Here is a 25,977-nt window from a genome sequence, read left to right on the forward strand (position 1 = left end):
TCTGCAGGGGTCCCTGGAAGCCTGGGGCAACTTCTCTTACCACAAAGGCTTTGGAGAAGGAAAACAACAGGAAACACTAATAGACACACTCTGAGTGTTGGTCATGTGCCACACTTAGACCTGCAGACTGCCTGGGACCCCACCTACAGTGGTTCCCCTCACCTGCCCACCACACCTGCCCCACTTGTCCACCTCACCTGCCCACACCTGTTTACTTCACTTGCCCACTTCACCTGCCCACTTTACCTGTCTACCTCACCTGCCCACACTTGCCCACCACACCTGTTCCCCTCACCTGCCCACCATACTTGCCCACTTCACCTGCCCAGCTCTCCTGCCTACTTTCTGGACAGCCTGGCAAGTCACAGCTAGGGTTGTACCTGCTCCTTGGTTTGGGTGTCCAGTTTTTCTGGTGTCATCTACAGCTTGGTCCCTGTTCGTGATGCCAATTTAATGAGGACACAGTTTGAGAAAAAGGAAGAAGGTTTATTGTTTTGCTAGCAAAGGAGAAGCACAGGGGACTCCTGGCCTGGAAGCTGTGGTTCTGCCTACAAGGGAAAGCAGAGGGCTTTTAAAGAAGCTCTTTGAAGGCTGTGCTCTGCCAAGTCCTAGGTGTGCCCTGAATTCACTTGTTAATTTGGGAGAGTTTCACTTTCTAAGTCCTCGGGTGACTTCTCCTTCCTGTGGTGGGTGTGTGCTCAAGGACAGATAAACTCTGCCTGGGGTGAGAAAAAGTAATCCTGTCCCTGCCCCAGGTGAGGGAGGGTGAGAGAGAAGAGGAAAAGAAACCCCTGCTGAGCAGCATCAGCATCAAGAGGCCACCGGGCCTCTGCCACAAGGGGTCTCCACCAGTGGCACTGATGCCCATGTCCCAGAGCCGGCCTCTGCTAGGCAGGATGGCTGCCTCATCACAGTGCTCTTAGACTGGCCAGAGCCACTTATCCCCTGCTTTATGGTCCCACGTCTGCCATCCTCAGTGCTGGGCCTCTTTCCTTACCTCTCTAAGAGGCCACGCCACCTGCAGCTGCTGCTCCCTGCTTTGCTTCCACCAGAGGTGGTGACTCCAGGGCAGGTGCTTGGCTCCAAGAGGAGGAGGAGTGAGGCCGGTGCTCATAGGAAATTTTGCACATAGGAAACTGCAAAACAGGAAGAGGATGAAAAAAGCAAGTCCCAAATCTCAGGGCTGTTTGTCACAAAGTGACCCCCAGACCTTGGGGAGTAGCCAGGGGCTGGCAGCCAGCTCTAAGGCGGCTGACAGGGCATCAAGCCAGACACGGGCAAAGCATTGAGGCCAATAGCAAGGCCCTGGTCAGCTGCACAGCGCTGTCCCAGTCCTCCCTGGCAGCTGCTGCTTCCTAAGCTCAGAAAAGAAACCCTTACCATGGAGACCAAGCTCCCACTGGGTGGGGAGGAGGAGCCAGCTCAGCAGTCCCTCAAGCTACCCCGAGAACTCTTTTTATCTCTTCTACCCCACTCCTATTGCACATTTGGAAAGTTTATTTTGCAAAACCGCATCTAGTATAGCAACACATTCTTCAAGAATCAAAGTCATTTATAACAGCCAGCCAAAGTTTTAGTCACAAAAAGACTACTGAATTAATTATTTTATAACAAGTAATTATTAAGCAATAATGGTAGCCGTGGAGCTAGCGTATAGAGGTAGTGAGGCCGTTGCCCTCTGGGGAATATGAGCACAGAGTGAATGTGTAGGGGTAGGGTCGGGAAAGGAGCAGGAGGCATAGGGAGGGGTGCGAGCTGCCCCACAGACAGGTGCCAGGAGCTACAGTCTGAAGATGAGCAGTTTCCAGGCAGCTGGCTCATGGACGTGGTTTTCCCAGAGGCAGGGCTAGCACTCCAGGCTTGGTAGGAAGGCCTGGCCCACCAAGAGCCTCCAGAGTCTATCTGGCAAAGGCCCACTCCAGGATGCCCAGCTCTGGGGCAACACCACACAGGTGGCATGTGGGGTGCTTCCACCAAGCACACTGGATTCCAGGTAGCTTGGTTCTGCAAGAAATGTGACCGTCAGAAGACAAAGCAAGGGGACACCTAGCCCCAGTCCCCCTGGGCTCATCTCCAGGGCCCTGGGTCGTGGAGACAGTGGAGTTGACTGCTGGCCTGTGCAGCCGGGCTCTGACTCAGGGTGACATTTCTCCAGTCCTCTCCTTTTAAGGCCACTGGGTATCTGAGACACAGGCAGGGAGCTGGCCAGGCAGCTGGAGCTTGGAAGTCATTGCTAAGAATAGCTTGACTCTGAAGTTTCTAAAAGGAAACCTGGACTACCTGAATCTCCAGAGACTCCCGAGTCACAGTTACCCTGCTGCTGCCGCTTATGTCAGGCAGAGCTGTCTGCATGGCTGAAGCACAAAGGGTCCCATGTGAGCCTTCAGTTGCAGGTTAAATGTGGCCCACAGCTGTCGCTGGGATGCACCACCAGAAATAGTCTCTGCGCAGCAATAATGAAGATGATGGCCACAGGGGCAAGGACACAGACGGGGTGCGTCATTGCTGCTGTCCCTTGGAAGAAGACATGTCAATCAGGCTACCAGCCAGTTAGGAGCATAGAAAATAGTGCTGATACAGGGGCTTCATGAGCTGTAAGGGCAACCACAAGGACGAGAGAAACAGTCCTTAACTAATGGACCAGAAAATCCGGGAGATTTGTTGCTAGAGAAAGCCAGTGATATTTATACTAATGCAGAGTGGGGTAACACAAAGAGTAGAAAACATACCCTTGAGGAGAAGCTGAGACGGGGAGAGGTGCTTCCCAGCCACTGTGACCCATCGGCAGGTGTGGGGACTATTGTCCTGAGCTGTCTGCGTGAAGGTAGGTGCCACCTTGCAGGCAGGAAGGGCCCTGGAGAGGACAGCCAGTCCTGCTGCATCTGATTGGATGATCTAAAGTGCAGCTTCGGCTCTTCGTAAAAAATGGAGTCTGTGTCAGATTGGCAAACTCAAGACTCAGTGATAACACATCACACAAAGATTTCTGTCTCCATACATTGTTATCTAACTAGTAGAAGCAGTTCTAATTTGCTCACTTAACCAGTGAGACTTATATGAACATAAAGTACTGCTGATGAGAAACTGAAACCTCAAAATCTACTGACGTCTGGGAAGACGGAGAAGAGACCACAGGACTACCATTGGTGACATCCAGTGTGGGGACTCACAAGTCATCTTGCTTCCTTGGCAAGTGGACTTCAAGTGAACTTGGCAAGCAATGAGAGAGAGAGGGAGAGACTGCTCCAGCTGTCAACACACTGTTCATGGATAGTTGAGACAAGATTTTAACATTAGGAGTTAAGAGTTACTCCTGTGATTAATTAGGATTATGATACTGTGATTTCATTAAAATACGATCAGTGTCTTTTAGAGGCACTAAAATACTTGCAGATGGAATTACAGAATTTGGAGATTTGCTTCAAAATAGTCTGTGGGGAGGTAGTAGGTTGGGGAACACTGCAAGGTGGCTGTGGGTAGTTACTGTTAGGGCAAGGGGCACACAAGGGCCCTTGTGCTGGCCTCTCAGCTTCGTTTGTGTGCATGCAGCATGCTTCATGGTGAAACACGAGAGTGAAGGAATGGAGTGATGAGGAATTCAAGATGACAGTGGCTTGTCTCCGCCAGGCACATCGGGCACCTTACATGAAGGGGAGATACTGCCCTCTTGTCCCCTTGCTTAGGATGACACGTGGCGGACCCTTGCCCATACAGACAAGTGGGTGGACTGGAACCTCAAGCTACTGAAGAAGCCACTCACACTCCAGATCTACTTTCCACCAGATCGATGAGGGACACAGGACAAGGCACACTTAAGAAAGGAGGTCTGTCCCAAACCCACACCAACATGAAACACATGAGTTGGTGACAACCCCTTCAGGCTGTGAAGCCAGCACCCCTCTGTGGGGGGCTGCATGGCCTCACCGTCTCCAGTGGAGTGAAGAAGGCAGCAGCTGTTTCCATTTGCGTTTTTTTTTTTTTTGGCCAGCTCTGTTTTCTGCCAGAGTTCCACGCCCACGGGTATCATCTGCTTTATTAGAGCTGTGCAATGTGCGCTGTAGGTTAAAACTCCTCTTCAGCTTCACAAAATCTGAGAAGTCAATTCTCTATGGTTTTCTCCAGGCGACCGATCAAGTCTGTCTGAGAAGCCTGGGGCTATCCTGTGAGTCACGCAGCTGTGGTGTCTTCTGCACCAAGAGACCACTCTCATCATCCCCAAGCCATGCCTGTGCCCACCCTGTGCAGCTCAGAGGCAGCAGCCAGGAGGTCAGTACCAGTCAGATGATCAGACGGTGATGCGGGGCGACGGCGACGCGGGGCTAAAAGGAAGGAGCTGATCCTTTAAATGACTTCATATCAACTCCAACCAAGCTACCAGTTACATTTTTTCATTGATTGCTAGACTGCAGGCACAATCAAAAGAAAATTTCATGAAATTTGGCTCATACTTTTGGAATCATACAAAAGTTTGAGTTATTAAATGTAGAATTCTAAATCTATGGTTTTGTCCTAAAATCTAAAAAATGATAAAACTCCATCACATGAGGCCTATAAAATAAGGAAAACCACCCATATCAGGCCACACCACGTTATTGATTCGGATGCTCGTCTGCATTACTAGATTCACTTTCAAAACCTGCATCCCTGTGAAGGGCTGGCCTTCTGTGGATCTCCTCGCTCTACCCTGCCCTCGTGCCACATTGCTGTGGGTGTTCCAGCTGCCTTGCGGGAGTGCTAGCTCACAGACCTCTCCACCATTTCCACTGTTGGTCCTTGGGGAATGTTAGCAGACACTGCTCGGTGACAGGCATCTGTTTTATAGATGTACTCTTATCACCCAGCAGCAAGGACTCTGTGAAGTGGTGTCCCAAGCCTGTGCACCAAGGAGCCAGAGACAGGCCTGTGAGGCAGAGCAGGTGCAGTGATTCCCTCCTGCTTGGAGGCACCCACAACAGCACTGGCATGGTCATGGGTAGACAGTGCAGGCCCCACTGCTGCCCACTTACAGGAAGGTGCCCCAGGCCCTCGCCATCCCAGGGGCCCTCTGCTCCCCACACCCTGGTGGTTGTCACGTCTAACCTACGTCATTGAACATTCACCCTGCTGCTCACCTGACTTCCCATGCAGTGAGACAAGCTTGGAGTGAAGTGGGAGGGGTCTGCTTCCTCTGCTGCTATCTCCCGCTGCCCTACACAGAGCTGCCCAAGACCTTGACCACACTCTGGCTGTGGGGCACCACTCGGGTCTTGCAGCCATGAAGATGGCCCACAGAGGAAACATACCTGCTCTATGCACCTCACAACTCTCCCTAGGCCCAGGGGTACTCTGGTGTGCTTGACTGCTGTCTACCTTCAGAAATCAGGATTTAATCTCTTACTGGTGTGTCCCCAGAATTTGGGAAGTGTCTGAATACACCCTGCTCCTATTTCCAACTGAACATCAGAAATGAGCACATTCTGGTTTCCTGGAAAAGCACATCTCAGTACCTAATGTTCTCATAGCACAGCAAGGCCAGCCAGCTTCATGTCCTGTCCTTTCAGAGCCTCCAGTAGCCTCCTTCTCTGATCCTTCCTCTGTTCTGCACTGGCCCCTCGGGGCGCTGACCTGGAGGAGCTGCTGCAGGCAGCTTCTAAGAACTCTTCACAAGGGTGGCACAACTTCCCTAAGGCTTCAAAACCGGAGTGAGATGTTGGCAGGTCTCATTCCCCAAGCCTGAGAAGGGCCAGAGAATCTGCAAGCAGCACTTCCTGGCCACGCTGGGAACAGGCTGGTGCAGCCCACAGCATGACTTCCGTGGAAGCTGGACAGCATTTAGATCTTATAGAGGCGTGTTCTTCACATTTTTAAAAATTAGAGCATTTAACCGGATTCATTTTAACAAAACCATACAGGCAAGGAATGTACTTTCTATCCTCATCCCCCTCCCTCTGCTCTTGATGTCTTTAAAGAGGAAAATTGGCCTAACCATATGACAAAGTAGTAGCCTCTTCCCTTTCCAGGTGCCTCAGAGATGCTCCACAGTCAAATCTAAGAAGCTAACAAAAGCTGCTAAAATAAAAGTCAGGACAGAAAAAGAAAACAGTCTTCAGCCATAGCTATTAAGATAATGATAACATTAAAATAAAAACTAATTAAATGAGGACTCTTGAATAAATATACCACAAGGGTTGGCGTTTCAGAGTCTTAGGTTCAAATGTTTGATCAGCCAACAACTCAACTCTGGTCCAGAAGATGGTGTCACACACACGTGGTTGACCATGCATCCAAACTCTGGTTCAGGAGATAGTGTCACACACACAGTCACATTTGGCCTCTACTTAGGACATGGTATCACATATATATGATCAACCCCATATTCAGCCTCTGGTTTAGTAGTTATGATTATATACTTCCCTTTTACTCCATATATGGCAGATTCACCTTGTACTTGACTTCTTTGAGCAAAAAGTAGCAAAAGCAAAAGCACCGGTGATGTCCATGTCACTGTTTAAGTATGCAGTGGCAGATCAGGGCAGCATTGCCCAACCCCAGGAAGCCAAAGGCATAAGTTCTACATGAGGAAAAAAAGACCTTTCTTGTACTTTCCTGAAGTTGCATGCCACATAGGACACCAGCCTGTCCCCTGGAACATATATCCTGGCTGGTCAGACTCTGCTCCTTGAGGGTGTGAGTGCTTTCTAGTATACCACACAGACAAACTGCTCAACCGAGAAATCTCAGGGCACTTTTATAGACATGGGCCCTCCTATCATCTTAGCATAGGGTTTCATCTGACAGGATTTTATTAAAGTTCTAGATATTAAAAGAACATGGTAGCACAAAACAAAACCAAGAGTGAAAATGAGAATGAAACAAATACCGAGTCTTTATCTCTGTTCTGCCACTAGTCAGTTGGCTGGAAATAACATTTTAAAAATATTTTAAATTATAGATGGACACAATATTTTTATTTTTTTAATGTGGTGCTAGGAATTGAATCCAGTGCCTCACACATGGTGCAAGTGCTCTACCACTGAGCCACAACCCCCAGCCCTGAAAAAGCATTTTAATGTATCTTATGATCAGTCATTCCCGTTTATGAAAGTATACGGTTCAAAAATAAAATCCTGCTGATTTTTGTCTCTCCAAACCATTACTAATCTCCTCTCCCTTCTCCTTCCTCTCTTTCCTTTGCACCTCTCAGGAACCCAGGATTCCTCTAATGCAGGCATTGCTAGATTCATCTTCGGCCCTCTGCACTTTGATGAGGGTGTCCACAAAAATGTCCCCATCTTAGGTTATGAACGAGTTTTGGTTTGGCCCAGTGACACCTCCTAGAAACTCAGCTATTGAGCTCTAGAGAAGTGTGGGTAGCAGACTGTAGTCCTGAGGTGAGTGGCTGGGTTAGATGAGTCCACACTGCCATCTGGAGGCCGCTGGGAGAGTGACATGGAGCCCTGGCGTTCCTTGAAGAGCGAGGGTCTCACTTCCCACGCTTTCTGGGACCTCACCAAGTCTCCACAAATCTCAGGGAAGAGTTCTGCACTTGACTAGTCAGGCCAAGATGCAGCCCACTCTTCAGATCACCCATGGTTCCTAAGCCTTCTTTATGGACATCAATCCACATTCCACATTTTAAAAAATTTTCCTAGCATAGAAGAAACGTTTTTCAGGATGATTCACAATCAGGAGACAGAATAATGTGGCTGCTGAACTCAAGCCCAAGTGGTCAGAGGCAATGTGATTCCCCCGCTGGGCGTAAGGGTTCCAGGCCTGGAGTGCTCATGGCCAAATGGTCAGGCCTTTCCTTTCATCTGAGGCAGTGATGAAATCTGCCACCTCAAAATGCACACACATCCACTAGGAAAGGAACTCGAATGCAGAGATGTGGCAATAACCCACAGAAGTCCTATGAGACCACATTCCCATACCCGTGCCTGATAAGGCCAGAGTGCCCCGACTTGTGCTGGACTGTGGCCTTCGGCCCCACACACTCCGGACTATACATGGACATGGCTGCCACCCTCCCCAAGAGTGAAGCTCCTTCCTGTTGAGTCCACACCTGCTGCTAGAAACCCAGGGAGTGGGGAAGGAGTTTGAGCTACACCAGGTCTCAGTCTTTTTTTTCACAACTAGAAGCAGACAGCAGCACCCGATGGCAACATATTGTGCAGGTTCAAAGAATCCCTGAAGCAATTCATGAAATCTTGAAGAGTTGAGGAGGTGTCAGTAGAGACAATAAAACTTTACCTAGATTCCAAATGGGATGAGTTCAAGTAGACATAAAATTTGACAGTATTAAAACTAATGATGTCACACCTACTTGGTAAAGCAGCCCAGCTACTCAAGGAAGCTTGGTAGGGAGGCAGGGTTTACTTGTGGAAGAACTGCAAGATATGAATGTGAGGTGGCATGAAAACCATGGGTGGGTGCTGAGGAACTACATGGGCTGCACATGCAAAGTGTTCAGGCACCAGCCAGCCATCTTTTAGGTTCAGGTGGACAGCGTTTGGATGTGAGTTGTCCCCCGCAAAAGCTCATGTGTGAGACAATGTTAAGAAGGTTCAGAGAAAGCCTTAACCAAATCAGTGAATTAATCACCAATGGGATTGACTTGAGTGGTTAACTGCAGGCGGGGGGTGGGGGTGGTGGTTGGAGGTAAGGCACTGGAGGCCTGGCTTTGGTGTATGCATTTTATATCTGGTGAGTGCTTCCTGATCATCTTGTGAGCTGCTTCCCTCTGCCATGCTCTTGCGCCATGATGTTCTGCCTCACCTCGAGCCCCAAGGCATGGAGCCTACCTTCTATGGACCAAGATCTCTGAAACCATGAGGTCTCAAATAAGCTTTTCTCTTCTATAATTGTTCTGATTGGGTCTCTTAGTCCTATCAGGGAAACAGCTGACGAAACCACAGGATGATGGGCTGTCACAGCTCCTGTGATCACACCTGGGCTCCCAGTTCCCTCAGCTTCTAGGCCCTTTGTGTCTAGCCCACAGCACAGGAATCTGGCATCTCTTCACTAGAGGGAGGTCAGAACAGGTCAGACTGACTCAGGAAACTCAGTAGCAGCAGGCTCTAGTCCCATCTGTCCTTGTGTCCCCACCTCCATCCCATGGCCCATGCTGTGGATTTCAGCTCTCATACCAAACACAGAAAACAAAGGCCTCACAGACTAACCCAGGCCCTCTTAATGTGGTAAGATCAAATTCTACAAGAGACCCATCTTAAGTCTCCCGGGTTGCTTCTCTGGTGGAATCTGTCTGCTGAACACGTGGACTTTCTCCAGCTGTGTCCACAGCGAGCACTTGTGTATCAGGTGGTTTTTCATTGCTGGGATCATAATACCTGATGAGAGGAATGAAGAGGAGAAAAAGCTCACCTTGGCTCACAGAGATTTTCTGGTTTTAGAGTTCTAGTCCCTGGTTGGCAGACTCCATAGCTTTGGACCCAAGGTGAACATCATAGCAGAAGGGTATGGTGGAAGAAAGCTGCCTAGCTTACTGCAGCCTGGAAGCAGAGGGAAGGGAAGGAGCTTCAGGGAAGATGCGTTCTTCCAAGGTCCCTTGTGGGCAGTTTAAAGGTTTCTGCAGGGGCTGGGGATATAGCCTAGAGGTACAGTGCTTGCCTTGTACTCATGAGGCCCTAAAAAAACTGCCTTAAAGGTCCCTTCAGGTGAGCAAAATAAATACCAAGAGCTCTGTTCCTAAGATGGCCAAGACAGATTTGTCCAAATTCCTTAAAAGAATGCATTTTCCCTGCACATCCCCAGTGACCCACCTCCTCCAGCCATGTCCAACCTGCCTAGTTATCACCCAGTTAGTTCATTCAAATTAGGATGGACTATTGGGTTAAAACTATCATTATCCAATCATTTTGCCTCTGAAAATGCCTGCATTAATAGGAACTTTTGGGGGCGCTTTCATCCAAATCGTTATACCTGAGTATTTCATTTTAAAAATGGAGATTTTCATGCCCTAACCCCATGGCAGGGATAGCCCAGGACCTGGTTCTGAGCAAGCACCCTTGTAACTGGTGTGAATTTAGGGAAGGAAGACTGAGAGTCAAAGCACATTAACATATATATATACTCCTGGGCCATGAAGGTCTCACCTGGGTAACAGGTACAGGAAAGCAGGAAGAAAACCTACCAGGGTAATTACTGAGACCCTTGGTAAAAAGACCATTTTCTGGGGCTGAGGATGTTGCTCAAGCGGTAGCGCGCTCAGCTGGGATGCGGGGGCACTGGGTTCCATCCTCAACACCACATAAAAATAAAATACAGATATTGTGTCCACCTAAAACTAATATATATATATTTAAAAAGACCATTTTCCTGCTGACTTGTCATATTCTGCTCAGCTGCGCTGTGGGCCCCTGCACAGATCAGGCCTACAGTTGTAAGAAACATCCAGGCTCAAGAGCAGCACATCTGAGCATCACAGGCTCAGCTCATCTTAAGATCTAGAGAGTACATTTCTATCCTGCTTGATAATCAGACATACATCTATGTATCCAAAGTCAGCCTGAAAGCAAGGAGTAATGACTACAAATTCCCACAATGAGCAGAGAGTAAGGGTAACACCTCCCATAGTGAGCAGTGGGTAGGGAGCAAGGCTAAGACCTCCCATGGTGGACAGCATCCCTCAGTAGTTCTCACATTGCCTCTGGTTGGCAGACCAGCCTCTGCATGACCACAGCATTGGCTATAGGTGAACTGCCCTTCTCATCTTCACTCAAGGCTACAAGGCTTCCCTTTTCAAGTAGGGAATGAGGCTGAGTCACCATAAAGGTCACCCAAATCATCTGGGCTTGGGAACCTCTACCAGTACCCACGAACCACAGCATGGCAGCCATCCAGAGGCTACAAGACAGCTAGGTGAGTGTGACCTGGGAAGGTGGAAAAAAGACATCAACAAGCACAATTATACGCCACTGATCCCACTCAATTCATAGAACTCCCCTGGCAATAGGGGTAGGTGAGGATCTTACAGAAAATTCTAGACATACAGATTAATGGAATTTAAGTTAGTGAAAAACCGAATCCCGAACAATGGGAAATACTTTGGACAAAGAATAAAATAGATCTAGTTTATATAAAGATGACAATTATATATTTTGCATGTAAGTCCACTGTTTTTAACTGTGATCTTGAATGCTGACATCAGGTGCCAACCTGAAAGTTTAACGGGAATCTGCAGGGCTGGCAAAGGCAAAGGGCCGGGTATGGAAGATCCACCATGGATGCAGGCGCACCATCCTATGGGGCCCTGAGGGAACAAGAAGGCAGCAAGGGGAAATATGCCTCTCTGGGGCTGGAACGTCAGACTCCCAAGCTCTCAGGCTTTCAGATGGACTGGGTGAGCTTGGCGCCCCAGCCTTCTCCAGCATGCAAAATGCCTATTGTGGGACTTTCCCAGGCTCTGTAACCAAGTGCCAGTTCCCCTAGTAAGTCTCCATGTACATCCATCCCACTGCTCTGTCTCTCTGTATGCCAGTACTTGTGCAGACCAGTCTAGACCTGTTTGTAGGATGAATGTTTATAATATGCATCTACCAAGAGTTTTTGGTAATCTGAATCAAATTCTATTTAGCAAAAGGTAAAAAAAATGAAACTGGTTCCTAATATCAACCAACATTGTAAAAACCCCATCACACCACAGGCTGTCACAGCACCTAGGTTAACTGCACAGTAAAACTGTTCAACAACTGGGTGGGTGCAGTGTTGCAGCCTGTAATCCCAGCAATTTGGGAGACCAAGGCAGGAGGATTACAGGTTCAAGGCCAACCTCTACAACTAAGGAAGGCCCTGTCTCAAAGAATATCAAGGGCTGGGGGATGTATGGGTTCAATCCTCAGTACCAAAACAATAATAAAAAACCAAACCACCAAATAACAACAAAGTTAAAATGCACTTTACAGTTCTCAGACAAAAAAGTCTTTAGCTCTATCAAAACCTAGGGTTCTCCCTCTCTTTGTGATACTGGGATTCTAGGTTTGGGCCTGTGGCATGCTAGGCAAGCACTCCACCACTTAGCTCTACCCGAGCCTTCTCTCTATTGTAACATTACCAAAGCACTTGTGAGACTACTCCAAAATTGCCTTCTACTACTTGGGATTACTATTTAAAGTTTTTATAATTATTAGCCAAATAGTTATTTAATAAGATCTGGGGTAAAAAAAAAAATATCCCAGATTTCTGGCTAAAGCCCACGTGAAAGGCTTCTCACTTTTACAATTTTTAAGAAATTCTGGTTCAAGATTTTTTTTTTTTTTACAGCACAGCCTTTTCAGATTGCCTGCTTGATAGTCCCAGGCATGAAGATTTTAAGCTATATCACTTATATACATTGAAGTTTTAATAAAACCCTGATAAACAACGTCCCTTCTGGGCAGTTTAAAGATCCCTACAGGGGCTGGGGATGTAGCCTAGAGGTAGAGTGCTTGCCTTGCACGCATGAGGACTTGGGGTCAATCCCCAGCACTGCAAAAAAATAAAAATAAAAATAAAATAAAGTGTCTTAAAAGTTCCTTCAGGTGAGTGGGTAAACTACATAAACACCAAGAGCCCAGTTCCTAAGATAAGCTAGTCAATAAGATAGATTTCTCCAAATTCCGTGCTGATAAATATGAGGGAAAATTCAGCAACACCTCTGGATGACAGGCAATTGTGGGGAGAATGAAGAAAATGAAAGAAGAAATTCTACTTTCTAAATCTGTCTCCTTAGATAAAGCACATTTTAACAGAACAGGTACTTTAGGGTTCTTTCACAATAAAAAGACCTTGCCCAACAGCCCCCAGGGACAGCCCATCATCAGTCCTTCCGAAGGGGAACAGTCTCCTCCTGGATTCCCTCTTTGGTCACAATGCAGATCCTGAGGGCATCCCCGGTGTATACATCCCTCTCAGCTGCAGAAATGAAGACATCTTTCACCAGCCTCATGGCTCTGTCCAAAGACAATGGCACATGCTCCACGTTCTGCATGTTCTTGAAACCAACCTGAAAGGACAGGAGGCTGGCATGAGTGTCCTGTGATGGTAAAGGCCAAAGGAAGGTTCCAGTCTCCCCCCAGTACTCTCTCAGGTCTGTAGATTCATAATAAAAATATCACCCTAGAATGCCCTTCAGACCAAGAACTGCCAGTCTTGGATGAATCACACACACCAGAAACCTGGGATGAACTCACTGGCAAAGCTTCCATTCTTGAGAAGCTAAATCAAGCAAGGTAGAGACAGGTAAGCAGAGGAAGAGACAGTGTGATAACTAAGAAGAAAATGGGCCAGGATCAATTTCTACAGCCACCAACTAGGTCCACTAGAAGAAGGCAGCAGCAGAGTACCCAAGAAGTCAAGTGCTAAACGACACACTGCAGGCTGAGAGCACCAGGCATTCCTGACTGTGGGGGAGGTACACAGGAAGAGTGTGTGGTTTTAGGGAAAAGCAGTGTCCAGTGGTGGGAAATGAGGCAGACAAGCAAGAACCAAAGGCATGGCCAAACAAATCATACTTGACAAGTGAACTAGGGAACGAACACTGGAGGCAGAAGGGGGACTGGAAAGTAAACTCAGAAATGTAGGTTTGAATCTTGGCAGCTATGATGGTGGAGACAAATGAAAAACATCCCTGGAAGTTAGAACCAGAAAAGTGAAGGGGTAAAAAAGCATTTTCATGACCTCAGGAGGGCACAGACCAACTGCTGCAGAGGTCAGACCCCAGAGAGCTGGCAGAACAGACACGGCATGGTTTGGGCAGGGCAACCAACCAGATGAACTCAGCTGCTCCTTAGGAAAAGGAAGAGCACTAAGAGGGAGGTGCTGCATCTGACCACAGCCAGACACAGGCTCCTTACCTGGTTGTCGAGCAGGGGCTGCAGCATAGCACTTGCTGAGCCTCCAGCCTTGAAGGAGTCTCTCTGGTAGGAGCCTACTGGGTCAAAGCTGTACACAGCTCCCTTTCCTTAAAGAAGAAAACAGTCTCCATAAGTACGGCACCCAATCACCACCCAGACCACGGTAAAAATGAAAATAAATCCAGTCAAAACATGATGTGAAATACACCACCAACTCAGCTAACTTCAGCCAATGACCAGAACACATTCACTGCTGTGCCGGTGACACCAGCAGAAAGCATGGTCAGAGCAAGAGACCCAACCCTAGGCTCAGACACTGCAGGCAACCTACTTACTAGACACTTGACATGATCTGCAAGGTCACGCTGCTGGTATCAATCTGTGGCCCCAACATGCAGTGGGATGCAGATGCATCGGCTAATAGGTTACAGGGTCTGCTCTAATTTCTGACCAAATCCCTAATATTTCTAAATAGTATAGTTTTTATAATATTTCTAACTTGTATAGTTTTGGCATTGACCTGACAGTTGAAATTTTTTCCAGTGGTAAAAGCATGAGTGATCATAAGGAATACTTGCTGTGTTTGAAGCATAAAACCAATCCTTCATAAAGGAGGAATTTCAGAAAAACATAAATGACACATGTAAAAATATTAGGTTTGCCCAAACTATAACAACTTGAATTACTAGAATGATAAAACAATAGCTTCTTTGGCTGGGGTTGTAGCTCAGTGGTAGAGCACTTGCTTAGCATGTACAAGGCACTGGGTTCAATCCTCAGCATCACATAAAAATAAATAAATAAAATAAAAGCATTATGTTCCTGTACAACTAAAAAAAACTTAAAAAAAAAAAAAAAAAAAAAAAAAGAACAGCTTCTTTGCTGGGCACAGTGGCATGTGCCTGCAATCCCAGCAGCTCAGCAGGCAAGGCAGATCACTAGTTCAAAGCCAGCCTCAGTAATTTAGCAAGGCCCTAAGCAACTTAGTGAGATACTACCTCAAAAAATGAAAAAATAAAAATAAAAAGGGAGTGGGGTGGGGTAGAGAGAAGGCCTGGGGACATGGCTCATTGGTTAAGTGCCTCTGGGTTTAATTCCTGGTTGCTCCCCCAACAGAATAGCGAGAAGCTAAGAAAAACAGAATCTGAATCCACTTCCTCGCAACATGACAGAGGCTTGTGGGACAATGAGGATGTGCCTGGCAGACTCCACTGAAGCAGATGTAAATGATGCCCTCTCTGGCCTAAGAACCTCCTGGTGTGAAAGCACACACACAACAACTCAGTCATGACTCCTTGTAAACAAGAATGACACCTCTATATCACCCAAGAGCACAAAACTTGTCAGTATAAAGAGCAAACCCTGGAGCCAATCCCGCCCCTCAGTATCACAATATGGCCTGCTCAGGCCATGTTTCAGTGATCAAAAACATTAATATCTGCTATCACCCCAGAGAGGTTATGAGGTTAATACACTCAAAATACTTAGGTAGTTTCCAGTGCACACATGTTCAGTGTGCACCTTGTTACTACTACTCAGCAGCCCTGGAAGAAGACTTATATGTATGTAACGGGACTATGGAAGACGGGACAATACAGAATGAATTGAGCTGGGTAACATGTACAAGACAATCCTGTTCTTTAAGACATAAGAAAACTTATGCATATCTGGAGTCATCAGCTTAAAACTATACAATACATCCAATGTATGGTTACAGGAAAATACAGGTTGGACATCCTTCATGCAAAATGCATAGGACAAAACGAAAAAGAAGAATCCCCTGATCTGGTAATTCAACAATGAGAAATTTAAAAGGTATACAAAAGCTGGAAGAATAAATAGCAAACTGTATTTGATTATCTTTTGAGTGTGGGATTGAAGGTCAACAACAAAAATGCTTCTCCATTGTTTGAGTTTTTAAATAAAGAACACGTCACTCTGCAATTTTTGAAAAAGCTTTTTTTTTTTAAAAAAAATTATGGATGTGAAACATCATGGATCATTCAGAAGGCATGCCTAAAACTGCATGTAACTGACTGGAACAACACATGACACTAGAACTGGAGTACTCCAGCATCACCCGGGAGATGTGGGGTAGGGAAAATCTTCTTACCATGTGTGCACAACTGCCACTGTTATCTTTGTGTACTTTTTCTATTGCAGAAATATGAAGACCGAATTTCATGCTGGACAAGGCAACATGAAGTCCCCCAAGAGAATCTAGGGAAGTGTCTTTGAGAAAGCAAAAGTCCACTAACCTCAGCCTACCAAGAAGGAATGGAAAAGAGGCATAAAGGCAAAAGAAAACCATATCTCGTACAAGCTGAGTGGCCACAAGCAAAATGAGACACAAAAGCTTTCCCTGAGGGTGGAACTAAGTTCAGAAAACTAGAAAGAACAGATCTGAGGAAAGCGAAGGAAAGGGTGAGATCTGCCATAAACAGACTTCAAGAGGCCCCTAGAGAAAGCAAGAAACACTGGCAACATCCGTGCAGGGGCATAAAGCTTGACTGTGAGGCACTTTCCCTCAACAAAATTCAAAAAGCTCTATGATTTTCAAATAAATTAATTAATTAAAATAAAGCCAGATAAGTAAGTCCTTGAGAGATACAGGTAAGTTTTGGCTTTCTTAACCAGGCAGGAAATGCTTAAGACTAACAGATTAACTAAGAACGTACATAAAATCAAGCTTTCACATTCCCTGCTGGTAGAAGTGAACTGTACATCCTTTCTAGAGGACTGGGCAGTAATGAAAACAAAATGAAAAAGAAGAATCCCCCGATCTGGTAATTCAACAATGAGGAATTTTTTCTGGAGGAGAAAAGCACAATTAGAGGGCTGGGGATGTGGCCCAAGCGGTAGCGCGCTTGCCTCGCATGCGTGCGGCCCAGGTTCGATCCTCAGCACCACATACCAACAAAGATGTTGTGTCCGCCGAGAACTAGAAAATAAATATTAAAAATTCAAAAAAAAAAAAAAAGCACAATTAGAGAAATACACAGAGGTATATTTTTTACAAGGATGTTTCTCATGTTGTTTACAGGAAGGAAAGCTGAACAACCTGAATGCCTGTGGAGGACAGTGAGGCACACCAAAGTACAGCCTCATAGCACGGAATCAGATGCTAAGAGTCCTTAGGCATATCTGGAGTCATCAGCTTAAAACTACATTATATATCCAATGCATGGTTATAGGAAAATACAGGTTGGACATCCCTCATCCAAAATGCTTAGGACCAGAAGAATTTCATATTTTTAAATTTTGGAATATTTATATATACAATATAAGGTATCTTGGGATTGGGACCCAAATCTTAATGTGAAAATCACTTACGTTTCATACACATAACCAAAAGGTAATTTCATAAAGTATTTTAGATAATTTCATTCATGGAACAGTTTTGTGGTGTGGATTTTCCCACCTATGGTGCTAGTCAAGTTTTGAATTACAGAGCATTTGAGGCTTCAGAGTAGAGATTCTCAACCTATACTACTGTCTTACTCATGCGCAACTACATGAGTGTATAAGCATGTATTTATTGTTCTCACTACAGAAAAACTAAGGTTCCTTTCTGGGGAAAATGTTTAGAAAGCATGGCAGGAACAAAGAGACTAAGGGCACAGACTCAGGTAAAGCAGATGCAGAAGGGCAGCTGCTCACCTCGTCAACAGGAAGCACTGCCTCCAGGTCGCCTCTCAGAAGGCAGGAAGGCTCTGGACTCAGGGCACCAGGCTCAGAGCAGAAAGGGTTCAGGAAGGAATGAAAATAGAAGAAACAAATAGAAAGCTGACAGAAAAGAGCAGACCTCTAGCTTTCTTCCCCTCTGAGGCCTTGAAGGTAGGCACCCAGCATTAAGAAACCTTCATCCAAAGGGGTGCAGGTCACCTAAGTACCCAGCTGAAGCCAGCTGGTGAGCGACACCAAGACCTTCTGGTATACCACTCTGAAAGACAAATGGTCACCCAGAAATAAAAAAAAATCTGAAGGAAGGCTCCGCTACAGAGACAGGCAAGGAAAATAAAACCACAAAAAACAATCTAATGAAATGCAAACAATACAAAAAAATTTCAAATTAAGTACAAAATAAATAATAGAAGGATTGAAAAAAAAAAAGCCATTAAACCGGGAAAAGCGCTTAGAAATTGAAGACACCAGAAACAAAAGTAATAGAGTGAAAAACTAAAGTTGTATGCTGGCCATACAGCTCAGTGGTAGTGTACTCGCTTAGCATGTGTGAGACCCTGGGTTCCTTCCCAGCACTGCAAAAAAAAAAAAAAAAACAAAAAAAAAAACCCAATAAATAAATTTGAGAAAAACTAAAAAATATCAGATTCTGAAAGCAAAATCTCAAAAAAAGGCCACTCTGATTTTTTTTCTAGAAATATCTAGGAGACGCATGCCACCCAAATAAGGAAATAAACCAAGAGGAAAGCCCGGGATCCAGCCTCTAATTGGTGGCATGCATCTGTCCTGGGAGACTGTGTTTTTGGAAGCAAATGATATCAAAATCATAACTGGTAGAAAATAGCAGCACCATGTGGGGTAAAGCAGCTGTGGACCAAAGACAGATGGAAATGTCAGGTGAAACACTTTCTCAGACATTGCCTCTTCTTCTGATAGAAAACCAAAGAGGTGTTTCAGAAAGGTTCTCAGAACACTGAGAAAGTATAGACAGTAAGTACCCCAAATGACTTTGAAGACATCACTTTACAAAAACTTTTTGAGTCAACTACTAAATATGTCAATAATTCCTTGTGATCACTTAGGATCACATGTAGGTCAAGATCCCATAGGCCATATTTTTCTCTAAGAGATAAAAGTGCAAAATTACTAACTTTACGGTATGCAAGACTCCCAGGAAAGAGCAAAATAACTGACTGCTAATGTGCACCACATGCAGTACTTGCTATGTGCCTTCTGATGTCATTGATCCATCCCTCTTAGCCTGAGATCCTTCTCATGACTAAAACACGAATTGCTGGGTTAGAGGGAGTTTACGGCTCCTTTCCACTCCAAGCAGAAAGGGACGCATCTGGGAACCACGCCCCCTCCCTTGCCAGAAAGCAAGGCTCTACCTTCTTCATCAAGTCCACCGATGATGTTGTAGACATAGTATGGGAAGAAGCGCCTTGAGTACAGGATGGTAGACAGCATTGCAGCAATGGCCCCTGTCGTCATGGCCTTATTATTGGAGTGCTTGTACATCTGCAGGATTTGGAAAAACAGAAGGCATATGAAGGTGGAGCCTGCAAGTCTCTTTCACATCAAACACAACAATACCTACGTAACGTGGTACTCTATTAGATCCTTAAAATCTCAAGGGAGCAAATGCTAAGCTTGCCTGCCACTCTCTGGCCCTGTAAGAGGGCACATGAGATAACCTACGAAAGCCTTCCAAATCCACACCTCCCCTTCACTGTGAACCTAGACCAGGGGCCATCAAAACCTAGCACAGGCCAAATTTCAGCCCACTGCCCGTCTCTGCGAATATAGCTATGGTGGAACACAGCCACACTCACTCATCACATACTATCTCCAGCTGTCTTTTCAGGACAACAGCAGAGTGGGGCAGCTGTGACAGAGGCCAAATAGCCCATGAGGCTGAAAACGCTCGTCATCTGGCCTGTCACAGACCAGTCTGCTGACCCACATCAGAGCCAGATGTGGCCCCCATCTCTGCAAACACCTGTGAGAACAGGAGACAAAGGGCAGATCCTTAGTTTGCAAGATTCCAGTACAGAGAGTGGTCTTGCTCCTCGAAGCATCCCCAGTGGAGAACACAAGTAAAAAACAGGCTCCTAGGATAACAATATAGTGTTTTCATAATCCTAGATTTGTCAGACTCTTGGGAATCCAGAATAACTCAACAGAAATTCTGCAAAACTCACAAATATAAAATGGGTTTACGTTGACTTAATTTTTGTCAATCATATAGCATCACTAAAGAGAAACCCAACACTATAAACCCAAACCATGACTTTCAAAATATAGAAAAATAAAAAGCTATGTAAAATACACATTAACAATCACTGTAGATACCTGCTAACATATCTGAAACCTTGAACATAAGGTTCTAAAAAGTGCAAACAACTGATGAACAGTGAAATCATTTCTATCCAGCCCAAGTCAGTGCTAGTGAAGCCAATATACACCTGCCTAGTGATGGTGTCACAACTGGTGTGCAATCAGCCTCAACTAATGGTCACAACAAGCAAAGCCACGTGACCACCTTGTTGGCACTTTCCTGTCATACCACCCCCTCCCCCTGGTGGCCACCACTGAAGCCTGTCAGGTGATGGGCTATAGCTCCCACCCTCACTCCTGGTCTATTCCTTCCTCTTCCTGCTCATGTGTCTGTACACTAAGGTCAACAGTACAAAGGGAGAAATCCTTTCAGCTGACAGTGCTTCAAACCAAGTACCTGCTAACACATTCTGGGGCACCTCCTGCCCCAGACTAATTTGTTTTGTTTTAGAGGGAAAAGTTTCCTAAGAGCCCCTCTAAGGCTACCTGGAGAAAGAACTTCTCATGGTACAGAGATATCAGCATGTGAAGGAGCTGCTGGTTCACAATGAGACCTCAACAAACCTGGTCAGCAGGATCACTTCACTTCTAGGATACAATGTTTTGCCTGTTAAATTCATGCTTCTCCAGCTGTTCTAAGCAACAGTCATATTGCAGGCCTAAGAATCTAATGGATTGTTTCTAATTTTCAATGGTGTAGACAAGTACAAAAGCACCTACCTTCAGTCTTGCTTCAATAATCTTTGTCAGGGTAAGGCAGTCTCCATGAAAACCGCTACATCCAATGACTGTTTTGTCTGTTCTGTAAAAAGCACATTTCAGCAAGGATGGTTAAAATATGATGGTGTTATATCATTCTCTATCTCCATATCTTGTGTATTTTATTAAGACAAAGGAGAAAAGGGTGCTCACTTCAGCAGCACACTCATCACAACAGATGCTACCCAGGTGACAAAACTCACACTGGATGGTGTCTATATAGCCAAGTTTAAAGCTTTCTTTTTAACATTTACTACTCTCAAACTCTGAAAGGTACATTTTAGAAGAGGAAAGCACTGGCAGAAAAGAAAGCAGCATCCAAGGGCAGAAGGGACTGGGACAATGCTTCTTAGGTTAAGATGTGGGCCATGCTCTAACCAGGAAACAAGAAGGCGCTGTCATCTTCCTCACTGCTCCCCACAGCACCACAAGGGCCTGTACAAAGGGCCCAGAAGGACCCACACCTTATCTGTCTCATTCCCACTCCAATTCATGCTTAGTAAACTGTGACTCAACTTGGGATTAACAAGGATTCATAGCATTTCCCAAATGGTCAAATACATACCGCAGCTAATCAGCAAGACGCACTTCTGTGATATATACAGACAGTTCTATTTTGGTATATATAGCTTCATTTCATACATTTTAGGAAGAGAATTATTCAGCCCATTAAAACTTTAAGTTATTCAAGGAAAAATAAACTAGGAAAATTTAAGAACACTTAGTAGATATGGTGCTCTGGTTTAGATGTTTGTCCCTTCCAAAATGTGCTGAGGTTTAACTGCCACTGTGATGGCATGTTTCGGGTAGAGCCCTCATGAACAGACTAATGCTGTGCACCCCTTTCTCTCTGTCCTTCTGCCATGTTATGACACAGTACAGAGACCCTGGCCAGATGCTGTTCCCCCAAGGCTGGAATTCCCAGCACTATGAGCCAAAACATTTCTATTCGCATAAGTGGACTTACACAAATGATTAGAGGCATAGAAAGAAATGTTAACAAAATGCTCAAGGTAAGATCCTGGGGATGGCATATTGGTGTTCATTATGAAATTCCTTTGTTGAATAAAAGTGCTTGAATTTTTAATAGTGAGATGCTAGGATAAAAACACATAGGTTACCAAAAGCAGTGTGGGTACCCAGATATAGCAAGTATCAAAAACTCTGCAATGAATTTAGAAAATGCTTAGAAAATTGTTCATTAGAGAAAATACAAGATAAGCTCCCAAGGCAGCGTAAAAACTCACTAAACAAACTGCTTAACCGGTGGAATCTTTTGCAGTATTATGTCATCACAAAGACATCATGAAATATGTCCTTAGAAACATTTACTTACAACTTGTAACATTTGGGGCTGTCCCGAGTGTGAATAGAAAAGCCTTCACTGAGCCGAGTGTCAGAAGCAACAATCGAAAAGTCTTCACCAGCAATTGCCAATACAGTACTGAGGAAACAAAGAGAAAATTAATGCTTCAGGGTGGTAACACTACCTTTCCTAATGGAAGAATGCTCCACAGGACATATTTGGATGTGAACAAAAACAGGATTCCAATGGAAGAGGAAAGACTGGCTGTAAATGTCTTGGGAAAAAACCCTAATCATCCCAAATTCAAGCAAAGGCTCCCTGACAGGAATAAATGAGAAAGCCACTGAATTATCATCATCATCAAATCAGAAACCTTACTAATGCAAGGTTGTAGTTTAAAAACCCTGACATTATAAAATGATGAAATGAGGACCAGGTATAGATAGCGGCACAACAATACAACCTCAGTTCAGCAGAAGGGAGCAGTGCATCTTCATGTGCCAAGAGTATCTAATGTCTTGCACACAGCAGACACTTGGGTACTTGCTGACGAGTGGACAGACAGCAAATTTCCCCTAAGATGCTTAAAGCACAAACTCCAAAAGCAGACCTGGGTCCTAATTCTGACTCTCCAACTTAGCAGATACAAGGCTGCTGGGTATGTTATTTAGCTTCTCAAGGCCCCAATTTCCGTTTTTACAGCAGAGCTATAAGTCATAGTCTTGTTGGGTATTGGCAAGGGTTAAGTGAGCTGACAGTTGTAAAGCCCTTATAACAGTGACTATGCAGCACTGCTCCTCTACTCGATGTGAGCTATGACTGCAGTGGCATATGCTTGAATGAGAGTAAGATGACTAAGCACCTGGGTTCTGGAATTACTGGAGGCAGAGATCTTCACTTGTCACCCAACACTTCTGTGACCTTAGACAAATTCTCCAGGTTCAAGTTAATGACAATAGCAGTGCCTGTGTTACAGGGTATCTTTGAGAATTAAATGAACACAATCCACACTAAACACCTAGGGTTGAGGATGTAGCTCAGTGGTAGAGTGCTTGTGAGCATGTGCAAGACCCAGTGGTGCCAAAAAATAAAACTAAAAAGTCACAGCACCTAGCATAGTGCCTTCCAGAATACAGTACTTGGAAAACTTGAGGTCCTATTTTACTGAGTAAGGTTTTCACTAAAGTTTCAAAGTAGAAAAGGATGCATTCCAGGGATTAGCAAGCAAAGGGAAACAGCTAATAGTTACATAGTACATGAAAACAACCATTCAGGTGGCCATTTTAGTGCAAGAGAGTGGAGAGACATATTCCTGCATGATGGACAGGGATCCTGCTGTGGAAGGGCCCAAATGTCAAGCTAAAGACTTATGAATTTATAAAAAAAAATATTTTGAATTTTAGCAAGGTACTGTGAAGATTATCTGAGCAAGAATGAAAAAAGTCCAATTTGCACAAAAGGGTTTGATGACTACTCTGACAACCCCACAATGTAAAACAGGACAGAAACATGCTCCAGAACAAGTAATGCAATGGGAGGGAAGCAGGGTAAAGAGGAGAAAAGGGGATGCACCCCAAACAACACACACACACACACACACACACACACACACACACACAATGGACTGAAATGCAGAGCTGGAAAAACCCATTATGACATCCATGATTTTACAGAAGCAGAATAATGACATAACTATGCTGCACATCTAAAGGAGGTGATGTGGTTAAAAAGAATAATTAGCTTGTTTTGCTTACTCTCCTCAGATGGTGAGAATAGAAAAATCAAGGCATAAATGTTTTACAGGAAAACAACAACAACAACAAACAAACAGAATTGAGGAACTTATGAGAAGTAGAACTGGAGAAAAAGTCTTGGAAATTATACTCCCAGGTATGGGACATGTGACTGCTAAGGACTTGGAGGCTAAAAATTAATAGAAATAAAACTCATTTTGTAGAAGCAGAGGCTGCCTGAAAGCCAGCCGCAATACATGCTAAAGATTGAGAATGGGTGACAATGTAATAATCAAAAGATTATAAATCTTAGAAGAGTAATAGCTTTAACTGGATTATAAGTTAAACTGGATGACAAGGGGTAAAAAAGTGAATGAGAACTGAAATTCTATTATCAAGAATTTATGCAGGGAGCAGTGGCACATGCCTGTAATCGCAGCGGCTCAGGAGGTTGAGGCAGAAGTTCAAGTCCAGCCTCAGCAATTTAACAAGGCTAAGCAACTTGGCAAGAGCCTGACTCTAAATGGAAGGGGGGGGGGGGAGGCTGGTGTGTAGAATACAAAAAAAAAAAAAAAAAAAAAAACCAAAAAAAGAATTATAACAGTTTTATGAAATGGGTCTGACAATCCACTTTATAATATGAATCATCACATGACATGTTAATGAGTGCAATGGAAAAGTAAACAAACCCAGTGATGACAGAATTCTGAATTCAAGTCCTGACTCAATTCACACAAGGTCTTTAACTTCCAAGAGCCTCACAGGTCTAAATATCATCTAATATTTACTGATCCTGAGAACTGAATATGATCATTGCTGGTACGTCACAAAATGTCTTTGATTCTCCCCAGAAATACTAAGTAGCTAAGGAACAAAAATAAATTTAAGTTTGAGAAATGAAAAGGTAGCCAGGCACCTATAATCCCAGTGGCTCAGGAGGCTGAGGCATGAGGACCCAAGTTCAAAGCCAGCTTCAGCAACCAGGGAGGCGCTAAGCAAACTCAGGGAGACCCTCTCTAAATAAAATACAAAATAGGGTGGGGATGTGGCTCTGTGGTCGAGCCCCCCCCCAACCGAGTTCAATCCCTGGCAGCGCCCCCCCACCAAAAGAAAAAAAAAAAAAGAAACGAAGAAGTACCCAAAGACCACATTGCTCTTCAGTAGCATGACCAAAACTAAAACTGATTCTTCACGGTCTTAACACACTCTCACATTCAGTATTTCAAGTTAATTAAGGACCTGATTGGGTGTTTTTTTCTAAAGAACCATCTGCACGCCTGTCATCCCAGCGACTACGGACACTAGGGCAGAAGGATCCAAAGTTCGAGGCCAGCCTGGGCAACTTAGCAGATCATACCAAAAAATAAACAGGGCTGGGGGTGTGGCTCAGCGGTCGAGCTCCCGGGTCCAGTGCCCAGCGGCAAAACCAAACCAAGAACCGTCGTCAGTGAGAAACGGCTGATACACTCAAGGCGGCGTCAATCGACAGCGATCGGCCGTCAAGAAACCCACGCCCACCAGGGCAAGCACTGCTGAAGACCCAGCGGGCATTCCGACAGCACCAGGCCCCGAGCGCGGCCCGAGAGCCCACGTAGCTTCCCCCGATCCCGGGCCAAGAGCCCGAGCTCCCCGCGCGCCCTCAGGCCCACCGCTCCCGCCGCCGCCGCCGCCGGGCGTTACCCTCCGTTGAAGGCGTAGGGCGAGAAGCGCAGCCGCCAGGGACCCGCGGGGCCCAGCGCCTCCATCTCCGGCTGCCCGCCGCAACCCCAGGTCGAGACTGCGGACGACATCGCGCGGCACGGCTAGTGCTGTCTCACGACGAGATGGCGGCCCGGCCGGAAGTCGCGCCGCTTCCGGCTTCCGCGGGCGCCTCTACCCGGCGCCTCTCTTTGCTCCTGGAGGTCCGCGCCGCCTGTCTTGCAGGGCTGATGAGACTAAAATTTTTTTCCTTCAGAAAAAGAAAACATTCGAGTTCACTCTTGGCGGGCCAAATTGAGAGTCTGGCCACACCAAAAATCTGGCCAAACGATGGAGCAGCGGCAACTTGAAGGCCCCCTCGGCGGTAGAGGACCCGGCCCCAGATGCACACGTAGTCAGGCCGCAGCTTTCTGAAAGGCCTCAGACCGCACCAGCTGAAGGCCATGAAAAGCGGAGTGACTGATTAACCGAGGAGCCACCATAAAATGAGATATGTCACTCCAAATAAACGGGGCGACTTCGGCTAGTTGGGAAACACAGGAAAGACACACGTGCGCCCCTAACCCTAACAATACGGGCGACACCACTGGCGTGCAGAGTAGGTGGGCCGTTTGGCCGGCGTGTGGGG

At 45.6% G+C, this 25,977-nt stretch overlaps 1 protein-coding gene across 6 annotated transcripts; it reads right to left on the reverse strand.

Annotated features, from left to right (window-relative positions):
* Nucleotides 1-472: 472 nt before the first annotated feature.
* Psmb1 (proteasome 20S subunit beta 1) lies at nucleotides 473-25,490 on the reverse strand. 6 transcript variants are annotated; one of them, XR_013344132.1, is made up of 7 exons: nucleotides 25,332-25,490; nucleotides 21,949-22,056; nucleotides 20,574-20,655; nucleotides 18,905-19,034; nucleotides 13,830-13,936; nucleotides 2,730-12,979; nucleotides 473-1,136 (listed from the first exon to the last, which is right to left on the reverse strand). XR_013344132.1 is itself a non-coding variant. In XM_026380745.2 (6 exons), exons 1-6 carry the CDS (start codon nucleotides 25,439-25,441, stop codon nucleotides 12,794-12,796), a joined length of 723 nt encoding a protein of 240 aa, XP_026236530.2. In that variant the 5' UTR covers nucleotides 25,442-25,490; the 3' UTR covers nucleotides 473-12,793. The 6 variants fall into 6 exon arrangements, 1 of the variants encoding a protein (XP_026236530.2); XR_013344131.1 differs by having other exon boundaries at nucleotides 473-2,514; XR_013344129.1 differs by having other exon boundaries at nucleotides 473-2,592.
* Nucleotides 25,491-25,977: the final 487 nt, after the last annotated feature.

Source organism: Urocitellus parryii, chromosome 8 (assembly GCF_045843805.1).
Source record: "Urocitellus parryii isolate mUroPar1 chromosome 8, mUroPar1.hap1, whole genome shotgun sequence".
Taxonomy (NCBI): domain Eukaryota; kingdom Metazoa; phylum Chordata; class Mammalia; order Rodentia; family Sciuridae; genus Urocitellus; species Urocitellus parryii.

Excerpts from the sequence above, each read along its gene's own strand:
- Psmb1 (XM_026380745.2), bottom strand. The coding sequence starts at position 25,441 with ATGTCGTCCGCAGTCTCGACCTGGGGTTGCGGCGGGCAGCCGGAGATG. Across the intron at positions 19,035-20,573 it reads TTATTGAAGCAAGACTGAAG|ATGTACAAGCACTCCAATAA; the intron begins GTAGGTGCTTTT and ends CAAATCCTGCAG. Across the intron at positions 12,980-13,829 it reads AGCCCCTGCTCGACAACCAG|GTTGGTTTCAAGAACATGCA; the intron begins GTAAGGAGCCTG and ends CTGTCCTTTCAG.